Genomic DNA, 12,748 nt, shown 5'->3' with positions numbered 1-12,748 from the left:
TTGTTCTTCATCCTCATTTGAGTTCTTGCTGAAATAATAAACATTTCCTTATCTTCAAAGTAATCTCCAACTTTGACATTCTTCATGTTTTTTGTTGTGTGCAGGAACTTTTGTATCTGCCTGACTGCATAACGTTTTCTCTGTTGCAAATCAGACACTTGAGAATCATTGGGAAACTCATTCTCCTCACAACTTGTGCCCTCCTCATCCTCGCCCATGCTGGACTGAGAGAAAACTGTGCCTTCTACATCCTCCTGACTCTCTTTGACCAAACTTGTCACTCCTTCCTTAGCCTGAGAGCCACTGTTGCCACTTTCTTTTTCCTTTTCAAATGATACAAGTAAATTTCCTCCCACCCCTCCATCACTACTTCTCACCACTTCATCCACTGTCTGGCTATTTACATTATCTACCACATTCGGCTTTTTTCCTATTATTTCACTGTCAATTGTCATATTTTCCTTATCTCTTTTCTTTCTCCGACGCGGTGTTGGGGGAACCAAACCACCTCTGTTCTCCCCTGTTACCTCACCACTGGTTGAGGGAGGAGCAGCGTCTCTCACCCCTCCCTCTTCTGTACCTGCACTGCTCGCAACTCTTTGCTGCCACACTCCTCCCTCTTCTTTTTTTTTATCCACTTTTTCTCCTCTTTTTCTATTTTTCTCCCATCCCAATTCCATTGTGCCAATTCTTCCCTCCCCTGTCTTGAACGTTGCTCGCATATGCCCCCCACTGGCCGGTTGTAGGGAGGATAGAAGCCTTGCATCACGTGTCCCCTCCGGTACACGAGGAGGCAGCCTGTCACATCTTTTCACCTGCCAGCGTGGACTCTCATTGGCGAGGTGTAACGTGTGGGAGGCTCATACTACCCCCGCCATTTTCCTGTCTCTGCTGTGCAGGCGTCCCCAACCGACCTGTAGGAGTCGCTGTCCACAACGTCCAGATTACCACCCATTGACTTCCACCCCCTAACTCTGCCAATTGAGTTAGTAGGACGGCTGGCCCAAGCCGGAGGCAACGCCGACAGCCGGAGTCGAACCCGGTGACGAGCGCAATGTCCGCTGCGCCACCCAGCCGCCTTTTACTCCTCCCTCTTCTATACCTGCACTACCCGCAGCTCCACGTTCCTCCTGGGGCTGAGGTTGTGCGTCTCTCGCCTCTCCCCTCGGACAATCGCGCACTATACGTCCTTCCTCTCCACACTTGAAACACTTTGAGTTTCCAGAGTTCACAAAAATGACATAATCAAAATCATCAACTCTTAATTTGAAAACCAAATCAAGCTCTTCTCCGCTGTTCTCGAGAATCATTCAAACCTGGCATCTATGTGAGACAACATGCTTTAACAATTTGAGTGCCACGGACGCTTTATGTCGTTAGTTCATGCCGCCAGTTGAATGCCAGCGTTTGTTTGTCGTTTTTTTTATTCGCGATTTGAATTCATATTTCATCAATCGAGCCTCACGCTAGTGCTCCAAACTCTCTCTGAGCTCCATTGGAAAAATACCGCCCCCTATCGTCTCTCCCTGTGTAACTGCACCCCATTGGATTAGACTGGTGGGGGGGGGGGGGGGGGGCAGTTTCCTCATTTAACTTTTCCGGCCAAGCCATCTGAAGGATCGAAGTGATTGCAGAGCCGGAAAACAACGTGGAATACATATTTACAGTACCCAGCGCTGAATCAATAAACGCGATCGATATTTGGAATGGCGATCAGGAATTGGAATAATCTTTTTGGAGAACATCTGATATGAGGTAAGGAATCTATTTTACCAGTCTTGGGGTAATCGGATCTGTTTTCACCTATATATCAGTGTGTGTGTGTGTGTGTGTGTGTGTGTGTGTGTGTGTGTGTGTGTGTGTGCGCGCGCTGATCAGGAAATGAGAGAATAGATTTTTCAGATCGCTTCTCTAGCGTGCATAAGTACACATATACTATCGATAATCTAGCGTTTATTTGAAAACTATTCATAAATAGGCAGAAAAATTACAACGTTTTTTGTGTATTCCAGAATATTCCAGTAAATGCCGTTTATCACGGAAAAGTTATATTTTCCTGAAACTTTCAAGAAAACGAGGGCTTTTCAAAATGCTATAAAACGGAAATGAACCGATTAAAAAACAACTTACAAACAAACTTATGAACGGTGGAATGTTAGATATGTTAATCCTTCTGCCTAGTGTGGAGAGAGGCGCCACGGCAATGAACGCATCGTCGATACTGACTCTGGATTCTACCACAGCGTCCACCTTATCCAGACAGTCCAGAAAAATCACAACTCCACTGTTCATTTTCGCAGCAGATTTAACACTTTTGTGCCCAAAAACTTCAGCTACTGCCAAGCTGCAGTCCTCTACGGACACATTAGGAGCAGTTATCTTAACGCCATGCTTCCTCCCGAGTTTGGCAAAATCCATACTGGCGTCTCACGCCAACCAGCAGCACAACCTGGCAGACTGCCAAAACAAACAAACTCCCCACTTATTCCCTGTACACACCAAACACACAGCAAACTAACACTACACTATAATTACAATATAGCATAAATAAATTTAACTAAATAGATAGATAAAGATAGAAAAACTCACACTACTCTCACGCACCTCCAATCTCCAATCTCCAATCTTGCTCCCAGCATGCACTGAGAGAGAGAGAGAGAGAGAGAGAGAGAGCGAGAGAGAGAGAGAGAGAGAGAGAGAGAGAGAGAGAGAGAGAGAGAGAGAGAGAAAGAGAGAGTGGAGGGAAGGAGGGGAGAGAAGAGGAGACAGGAAGAGCTGGTTAAGATCTGAGAGGAGTAGCGGATGGATGGATAGGTGGGGTGGGGGGTGGCAGGAAAAGGGATTTGAAGAAGAGAGGCAGAGGGGAGATGAAAGGAGAGAGTGTAACGTGGGGAGTTGAGAGAGCAGCGACCCAGAAAGCGGTGACACCTCAGGAAACCACAGCACTCAAATAGAAACAATTAGTCCACTTCTTCTTAACGAGGCTTAATTAAATCTTAACTCTGGAGAAAGGAGACAAGGCATGTTAGATGGGAAAGGTGAGTCTGGAGGGAGGGAAGTGAAGACAGAGATTAAATAATCGCATAAATTACCGCATTCATATTTGTGCCTCATGTGTGTGTGTATGTGTGGGCGTGTTCACATGTTCGCGCATGGATTGTGCGTTTGTCTGTGTGTGTATGTGCGTGCGTGTACGGGCGTGTACATCATGTGGGCCTTCACATGCCGTTCATGTGTGTGGCAGTAGTGCAAGCTGCTGAACATCACATCCATTAACAACCATTAAATAATAACCATCAATTACTTCACTAATTGTGACGCTATGGCATGTGAATATAAGCTGCACCTGTTGTCTTCGTGGCCCCATTCATTATGTTTACATTATTGATGTGTTTAGTCTTTCATTCTCACTCCTCCTTTAATATCCTGCCCTGGATCAGAGAGCGCACGGTTGTTGATGTGATGGCGTTGTTGAGGATGTCATGTAGCTTCGGGGGTATTCTCCTGTAAACAATGGCTTCCTCGGTTTGCTCTCGTATGATTTCTCCGGTTCTCCCCCTACTGTCTGTTTTCTATCCCTCCTCGCCCTATAAACATCCGTACATGACCTCTCTGTTCTTCTTCTTCTTTCTCTCCCATGATGCACCGCGTCTGCGCTGGATTCTCCCCTCCGTGTGCCACTTCTCTATCCCTTGTGCCTGTTCTTCTTTTCCCTTTCCTCTCTCTCTCTCTCTCTCTCTCTCTCTCTCTCTCTCTTTCTCTCTCTCTCTCTCTCTCTCTGTCCATCCGTCCGTCTGTTTTGTCTGTGGTGTTTCCCGGGGGAAACCAGTGAAGGGAAGATGGTGGTCCTGTCTTTGGCCATTGGTTTGGCAGAGCAAGACGACTTTGCCAATATGCCTGACCTGCAGGAAACGGCGCAGGCAGCGCCAGGCAATCAGGAGCCCCCTCCTGAGAAGAGGTACTGGACAACGTGTGAGAGTGTCGGGTGTGAGAGAGAGAGAGTGAGAGAGAGATGTGTCTGGGGCTGCAGATGAAAAGATGTGAAGGATCTGGTGATGAGACTGATGGAAACGACAGGCGGTCTTAGAGATGAGGCAGTGGAGAAGAGCTTGCTAGTGTTGTCGTTTGTTTCGCTTTCGTTTTTTGGTGAATCGCTTGTTGCTGTAGGCTGACTTATACTTGAAGAAGCATCCGGCGTCAGGTTTGACACCCTGGTACAGAAACAGCAACAATAAGAGTTGACTCTGGTACAAAAGGAGGTAGCCATGGTAAAGAAAATCACCAATACCTGTAGTGCCAAAATGAGTAAAGAGGTAGAACTATTGACCTATCTCAAACCACACCCTCTTTTATTGATCCTCCAATCACAACTGTTGCTTCATAACAGTTAAAGTTATAATGAGCTCATACATCTAGCAATAAACTGTAATAAGCTCATACCTCACTCCAGTGAGATCCTCATCTGAACCCCTCCACCCCAGTCCCATCGGACATTTCCAGGGATGGATTAGATTAAATGTTGTAGTAGTCATTTGATTTGATTTGATATTTATTTATCTCGAACATTTTCAACCATAAACACACAAATTTGTAATAACAAAAAATAACAGAAACTAAATAAAAAAAACGAAATAAAATAAAATAAAATACAAATAAAATAAAATATATCTTCCTAGACATGGAAGCAATAATCAACATAGCTCCTTCCTTACAATATCATATTAATATGTAATAAGTTATCTACCAATATCAAAAAATTCTACCTATCCACTACAGCAATTGGAATTTCCCCAAGGGGATCAATAAAGGAATATCTTATCTTATCTTAAAAGATAAATAAATAATTACAAAAATACTAGTTCACGTTATTCATTTATTTGTAGTAGTATCAGTAGTCATTTATTATGGTCCTTGTTAACGATTTTCCATAAATAAATAAATAACAATACCACCACTAAAACACATTCCCGGCCAATCACGTATATATACGTTATTGGGAGCCAGAGGTTAATGGCCAAAAACGTATATATATGTTTTTAACTAGTTTTTTCTTTTATTCGCTTTTAATATCCTATTCAATGTCACAGACTTGTATTTTGCCTGGAAAAGGCATATTGGGACTCCGAAGGTGCAGTACCGGCCAGATCCTGGTAGTGGTGCTGGCTCGAGAATGGGTCGAGGTGGGTTATATCATGGGCCAAATGGACATATTCTTTTTGGAATCCGACCGGCCACAGGTAAGGACAATTTAACGTCAATTTCAGCTTGATCGTGCAAGGATTTCATAGCCATCCCCCTGATCAGCGTATGTTGTGGTAATAACGAATGCCGTTATTGGCAATCAATTAATCAGAAACGACCCCCCCCCCCCCTTTCATGCATTCATGATGGAACATAATACCAATCATATGCATTTGGATTTTTAACTATAGCGTGTGTATGGACGAAACGCCAATGGATTTAACGTTATTAGCGTTGCGCCTTATAAATAGCCTCACAAGAATTAGCCCAGATCATTCCGAAATAACACTCATATTCACCACGGTATAAAACGGGAACGTATTGATGGAATTTCTTTTTTCTTTTTTGCATCTTGAACGGAAGGTTCATACTGTCAAATGACCATGATATTGTATAGCTATAATATAAAATATAGATTTAGCTCTACAAACAACGTGATGCACAGTGAAAGTTTGTAATGGAAAGCTGGTGTTCCAGCCATATTCCAGCCACATTCCAATGGCCGTGAATGTGTTAAATTAAAAGGAAAGCAACAAATATTGACCGAAAAAGTTTAGCTGAAGCTTTAGCTTATTATGCCCACCCTTTTTACACAACATAAATAGTCTTCATTTCACAAAGCCAGTGGTCGCTCTCACCAACCGTGCTAATCATCTGGCATCCCGCTGTCATTAGTTCTCCTCCACCGTCATCATTTGTTTGTTTGTCTTTCCTCTCTCAGTCTGTCTCGCAACACTATTGTGTTTTCCTTTTGTATTTCCACGCCTCCATTATTCCAGCCCTTTCCACTCCTGTGTGCCCCCCCCCCCCCCCTTCCCCCACCACCACTCATTAGCCTCCTTCCCTCGCCTCCTTCCCTCGCCTCCTCCCTGCACCAAGAGGCCCGTCTCTGTATCTCCACCCAGGGCCCAGAGAGACTCCCTCATTATTCCACAACATGTTAGTCACTTACAATAAACATGCTGCTAGGAATAAAAACCACTCGTTCCTCGCCAGCCGCCTCACGGCAACAACACCAGTGCCCAAACATGTCCCTCGATCGATAAGAGCATTTCTGCCTGACTCCTTGAGAATCCCTGTATCCCCATGGAGAAAATGGAGCATATTTTGCGATCCTCTCCTTGGGACTAAAATAAAGTGTTATGTCTGACTCGTGTGTTTGTCTGCTCATTTCATTCGGCTCAGGGGGGTGTGATTGATTATTTTTGCGTTTGTGTTCACCAATGCAGAACGGAAGTACAATCATGTATTTTGTCTCCGGCTCTGGGAGGCTGATGTGACCCCCCCCCCCCCCCGCAGACCAATTAGGCCGTTTCAACCTCGCTTTGATCCTGTGACCAATCGGAGACACTTTTGGCGATGCATAATATGAAACACACCTTAAAAGGAAAAATGGGTGGCGAGGGGTTAAGATATTCCGATTTATTCATCACACCAATTATTTTCCACACAGGAAATACTTCCATCCATTTGACATATGATTCATGACGTATACCGGGTCGGGGGCTATCGCGAAAGGTAACTGTTTTCCTTATCTAGCCTACAGTGTTACTGTATGAGCTACAGCGGTGTGGTCTTGTGGTCTCATTGTGTGAGCACGTCTCTGCGGCCCCCACCCCCAGATATAATGTGGTTAATCAAAGAGAATCCCACACATGGCCAGCGGTCTGCAGCACAGAGTCAGTTGTCCTTCAGGAGCCGACAACCACCTTCATTCATCATAAATGCTGCTCGCCACGAGAGTCATGCTACGTCACGCTCGCCACACCACTGGGAGCACTTTTTGTCTCTCGGTTCGTCTGTCTCATTTTTGTCTCCTGCCCTCGAGCCTCCTCTGGCCTTTTTCCACAGCCAACACAAGGCTGCACGGAGGAGTTACAGAGAAGCGGTTGAGTATTCCTCGTCTGAGAATGTTTTTTTTTTTTGTAAACCACATAAGCTTGAGAGCCTTAAACCCTTGATGATATACCGACTGGAATAGTGTGAGTCATACAGTGTTTTGTTTACTGCAATCATGAGATGTAGCTTCCCAATATGTGCTATAAGCATTCTCCTGGGAACCCTCTTGAAAGTCAATAGAGGCAATAGAGAACAAACCGAGATGTGGACACTGGCGTGCTCCCCATACATACTGTAGGACTCAGCTCCATCAGAGATGTGGACACTGGCGTGCTCCCCATACATACTGTAGGACTCAGCTCCATCAGAGATGTGGACACTGGCGTGCTCCCCATACATACTGTAGGACTCAGCTCCATCCAGGGCCGGACTCGGGAAATAATTCATACTGGGAGATATAGAGCGAAATATAGCCCCAATCAGGCCACTTTTTAAGCGGGGGGTCTGGGGGTCCCCCACCCGGAAATGTTTTGTTACAAAGACTTCATTTCCTGCATTCTGGTGAATTTTAGTGCATGTGAATCACAAACTAATGAGCCAACAATTGCTTAGTACAATGTACTGTTATGAACCTCAAATAAAACTGTTGTGGCACTAGCAATGCTACTCTCTCCACCTTCAAAAAGAAAAAAGCAAGGGGAGCTCCCGTAGCTCACCGCATATCTCGGCGCCATTTCTGCGTCGGGGGAAACCGTGCTAGTCACGGATCTGGGGGACACGAGTTCGATTCCCGGACCCACCGTCATTTCTCAGAATGTCTTCCCCTGCTCTACATCCCATTTCAACCTGTTTCTGTCGGTCATGCTTGACCAGAAAAGCGATAAACGCTAAAAAATAAAGTTTTAAAAAGAAAAAAGCAAGAGCACAACATATTTTTCTATTTACTATTATAATACAGATAACCACTCTCTCCACCTATTCAAACAGAGCAAGAGCACAATACCATATTCACTTTACTGATGCACTACCCATCAACAGTAAAAATAGCCCTTTACACAAACATTAAATAACAGACCTTTCATTACAATACTATAATAACAGTAGCCACTGCCAGAATAGTGACACATGTATCGCGTGTGGTGAGCACACGCATGCATGCACAACGAAGACAGAAGATTGCGTTGTCTCAATCATTTTAACTATAAAATTAGCTCAAAGTATGAGCTCACTGACTGAAATTTCCAACAAAAAGCATCAATTGTCAAATAATATTGATCACATTAACTAGACTAGATGTTTTTGAGGAAATTAGAAAGGGAACTACAACTTAACCCTTGTGTCTGATCAGATTATAATTTTTTTGATAACAGTGATTATGTTTGTAGCCAATGTGGCAAAGGTCTGTAATCTTTGAATTATCTTGGAATTATTTTGACTTTCTCTTTCATAAATTGTTTATTCAACTTCAGCCCCAATCATAACCACCACATATTGTTTTTTGTAATGTCAGATTTAACAACTCCTTTCAGAAAAGTGGGAGTGTGCCATCTGCCATTCCATTCGCTGCCTCTGCTGTCAATCAGTTGTATCGCCTGGTCCCGCCTCCACCAATCACAAGCGGCAGCACGGCTCCATTGTGTGTGTGTGATCCGCGTGAGGGAGAGAGAGTCAGATAGTTCTCCAACTCTGTCGCAGACAGTGAAATCCTGGTTGTTCCCCACCGACCTAGGTTATCTCTAACTATCGCGCCGCGCCGCCGCCACAACTAGAAACAATGGTCTGGCAAAAAAATTATAATAATTATTATTATAATAAAAAAAAATATATATATATATATATTCTTTTTTAAGAATTTTTATTTTTTTAAATCTGTGCAGGCGAGGCCACCGGGAAAACTCCAGGTGCTCCCGATGGCCAGTCCGGGCCTGGCTCCATCAGAGATGTGGACACTGGCGTGCTCCCCATAGTTTACATACTGTAGGACTCAGCTCCATCAGAGATGTGGACACTGGCGTGCTCCCCATAGTTTACATACTGTAGGACTCAGCTCCATCAGAGATGTGGACACTGGTGTGCTCCCCATACATACTGTAGGACTCACCTTCATCAGAGATGTGGACACTGGCGTGCTCCCCATACATACTGTAGGACTCAGCTCCATCAGAGATGTGGACACTGGCGTGCTCCCCATACATACTGTAGGACTCAGCTCCATCAGAGATGTGGACACTGGCGTGCTCCCCATACATACTGTAGGACTCACCTTCATCCAGGGGTGCGTTGGTAATTTCATAGCTGGTTGCACTGTGTTTTAATGACGCGCACTCCTGCGCATGCGCATAAATGTTCCCTCGCGTGCGCACAGACTAAAGACAATGCCTAATTGCTTCTAGGAATGGAATGTAACACATTTCATTCACAAGTTTTGTGTGAATGTATCTGAGGACGTATTTGAACACACCTGATGACCTGAGCTATTGTTATGCAAAGTAGCCAGGTGGGTACTGCGAGTTGGCGCATCAGTCGAGTTGGCACATTCCTGTGTGCACGCGCGTGCACATCCGTGCATGTGCGTGTGCGTGCTTCTGCTCACATAGCCGGTTGCTCGGCGTGCAACCCTGTCCCATGACCAACGCACCCCTGCCTTCATCAGAGATGTGGACACTGGCGTGCTCCCCAAACATACTGTAGGACTCACCTCCATCAGCGATTGGCTGAAAGCGTACAGGTACAGTAGTGGTATTTAACCTGCCGTTCGTTTGATTGTCATCTAAAGTCGATGATGACATATTATCAGATTTTTTTATGAAATACTTCTACAGTATATACTATAACGAGGACTTTGATTATCTTGCACCTTTTGGGCAAAGTCTTGTCTGTCCCTCCTCCCTCCAGAGCCGGAAAAATAATTCCACTGGAGTCGGTTGTTTGCGACACAACAAAATTACTAATTTAAAAGTATAATTACTTGATTTAGCTATAATTTAGATGCTATATTTAAGTTTAAATGTATAATGACTTGATTTAGCTATAATTTAGATGCTATATTTAAATTTAAATGTATAATGACTTGATTTAGCTATAATTTAGATGCTATATTTAAATTTAAATGTATACTGACTTGATTTAGCTATAATTTAGATCCTATATTTAAATTTAAATGTATACTGACTTGATTTAGCTATAATTTAGATGCTATATTTAAATTTAAATGTATAATGACTTGATTTAGCAATAATTTAGATGCTATATTTAAATTTAAATGTATAATGACTTGATTTAGCTATAATTTAGATGCTATATTTAAATTTAAATGTATAATGACTTGATTTAGCTATAATTTAGATGCTATATTTAAATTTAAATGTATAATGACTTGATTTAGCCGCTATAATTGGATGCTATATTTAGTGGCTAATATAAAAAAGCGTAAGCCCTACAGTCTATTAAAAATGCAAGGTGTAAAAGCCGTCTGGGGAGTAAATCACTCCCCGAGGTGTTGGTGCTGACTTCACAGATGTCTGGCCGTGATTTCATCAATCACGCCGCTGATGTATTGCTTAGTCTAAATAGGGCACACATGCCTCGCACCGCGTGACAACAAGCCTTTCTCTTTCATACTACTCTAGTTCACCACACTCTTCGTCTCCTCCTCCTCCTCCTCCTCCTCCTCCTCCTCCTCCTCCTCCTCCTCCTCCTCCTCCTCCTGTTGAAGCCATGTCATCCATGTTCACAACCTGGTAGCCACATGTGGCCATCTGTCACTTCCACAACTCCATTCCTCATGCTTCCCTGTAATCCACCGGTTTCACGTGGTGGCCATTTTGCTGTCATGTCACAAGCTCAGGTTGGGATTCCTGTTCCCGAATGTGGTCAATGGAACCTCTTTATGATGTGCAGTACTGGCTATGCATTGGTCGACATGTCACACTTTCATTAGCAAACCCCCCCTTGTGAAATTCTGTCAGGATTAGATGGAGGTTCTCTCTCAGATTGAGGTTAATTGGTGGTTTTAATTAGGCGGAACTGTCCGGCGATAACAACAAAGAGGAAAGCAAAAGCACTGCATGTAACTCAGATGTGTGCTTGTATGAACTGGAGTTGAATTCCTCTGCTTGTGTCGAGTAGTAAAGGGATTTGTGGTGTCCCACATTTCTGCCAAGGTCTGGCAGTCTACAGAAATACCCCTGGCCCTGCACTACAATTAGGCAAAGAACCTTGGCTTCTAGGGTCCGTTTTGCACCAGAGCTACTGATGACAGCAGGAAGGCAAGGCTAGATTGCTCCTCATTTACCCTTCAGCAGTGCATTTTGCTTCATTATTGCCCAGACCTAATTGAAGGCGGGCCAAACAAACACACAATTATACCCAAAATACTGAGGCGCTAGCGGGCAAATGAGCCCTGAGAGGGTGGAATGCTATACCTCACTCTCCAGTACTGGCCTCGCGAGCGCGATTACCCGGTCTGGCTTGGCCATGTGGTCAGTGTCCCTCATTGTGAGGGGTCAGGAACAGGCAGGGCTGAACTGTACCAGAGAACTCTCAGACCAAGGTTACGCTATTAACATGAAGGGACTAAACGGGGGAGGGGAGTGTTGTGGTTGAGGAACAATGTGCTCTGTTGCTTTGACACTATACATAATGGGATGTTTACATGCCAGGCAGCCATAGGTTGCGGATCTTGGAAAGCTTAATTAGGGTACTAGAGCATCTTGTTAATGCCTCAGTGGGTTTCACTCATAGAATTCTGCTGTGACTCAATGGATGTATAGGTTCCTCCCCGCTGTTTCTATAAAGGGAAGCCACGTTCCCTGAGGGCATCTATCTCTAGTTCTCCTTCTGAGCATCAAGCGTGTGGACCAATGAGAAGGGAGGTTTTAGATGAAGAAGGCGGGGCTCTATTATTGTGGCACGTTTACACTCAAATCCACTTGCCTGTGGTCTTTCAATTATTCATCCATGCCAGTTACATCATTTCATGTAAGCCAGTGGGGTTGTGTCTTGAATTTATCAGATACTGTACTTTGGTTTAAATTTGTATCTAAAAATGGAAAGTGTTCTTGCTGGGATCGCCTGGCTGTTTGTTAATCACCAAGTGAGCCCTGTGATATTGTTTAATAAATTATGAGATTATTAAGCTGCTTGACTTGACATGACAGGCACAGTGGGTGACAGTGATGACTTTTGGCCCGTAAATCAATATAAATGTGTTTACTATCATCTCATCATCATCCCACCGTGTATGAGTTGGAGCGGGATGAGGATATTTTAGAGGGCATGACTTAACCATTACTACATACATTAACTGACAGCATACAAAGGTGTATGCATGCGGTGCTACTCAAGGTTAAAGGGAATAGAAGCGTATTTATATTGTCTGAATCGCAGCTATTGAATTCTTTGTTTTTTTCTGTTCCGCTCCGTGAATATATGGGTTTGCATGTAAATATGTAACATGATTATGTTTGCCCTGCTAGTCTGACACAGTGCTCCGCCCCTGACAGGGGCATTGCAGGCCTGATTAATCAGCAGTGCCCTGGAGGGCTCGGGCTAAGCCTGGCCCTGGGGCCTGGGCTCCCTGCAGCCACCGCACTCATCCGTACGCAGCAGGGGGGGGGGGCATTCAACCACGTTCCAAGAGAGGGGGAAGGAGATAGCAATAAGTACA

The 12,748-nt window shown here is 44.2% G+C and overlaps 1 protein-coding gene across 1 annotated transcript in view; it reads left to right on the top strand.

The window, feature by feature from the left end:
• The window catches only part of syt7a (synaptotagmin VIIa), a gene marked incomplete at its 3' end in the record, with an annotated part of 296,315 nt that overhangs the window by 256,838 nt on the left and 26,729 nt on the right, over positions 1-12,748 (top strand). The window contains exon 6 of the mRNA XM_084334887.1: positions 3,830-3,970. Coding sequence (XP_084191013.1) covers positions 3,830-3,970 — 141 coding nt within the window. The remainder of the gene's footprint in view (positions 1-3,829; positions 3,971-12,748) is intronic.

The sequence above is a fragment of the Notolepis coatsorum genome, assembly GCF_963971535.1.
Source record: "Notolepis coatsorum genome assembly, chromosome: 18".
In the NCBI taxonomy this organism is placed as follows: Eukaryota; Metazoa; Chordata; class Actinopteri; order Aulopiformes; family Paralepididae; genus Notolepis; species Notolepis coatsorum.
The sequence above is the reverse complement of the archived record's forward strand: the minus strand, read 5'-3'. Positions and strand labels throughout refer to the sequence as shown.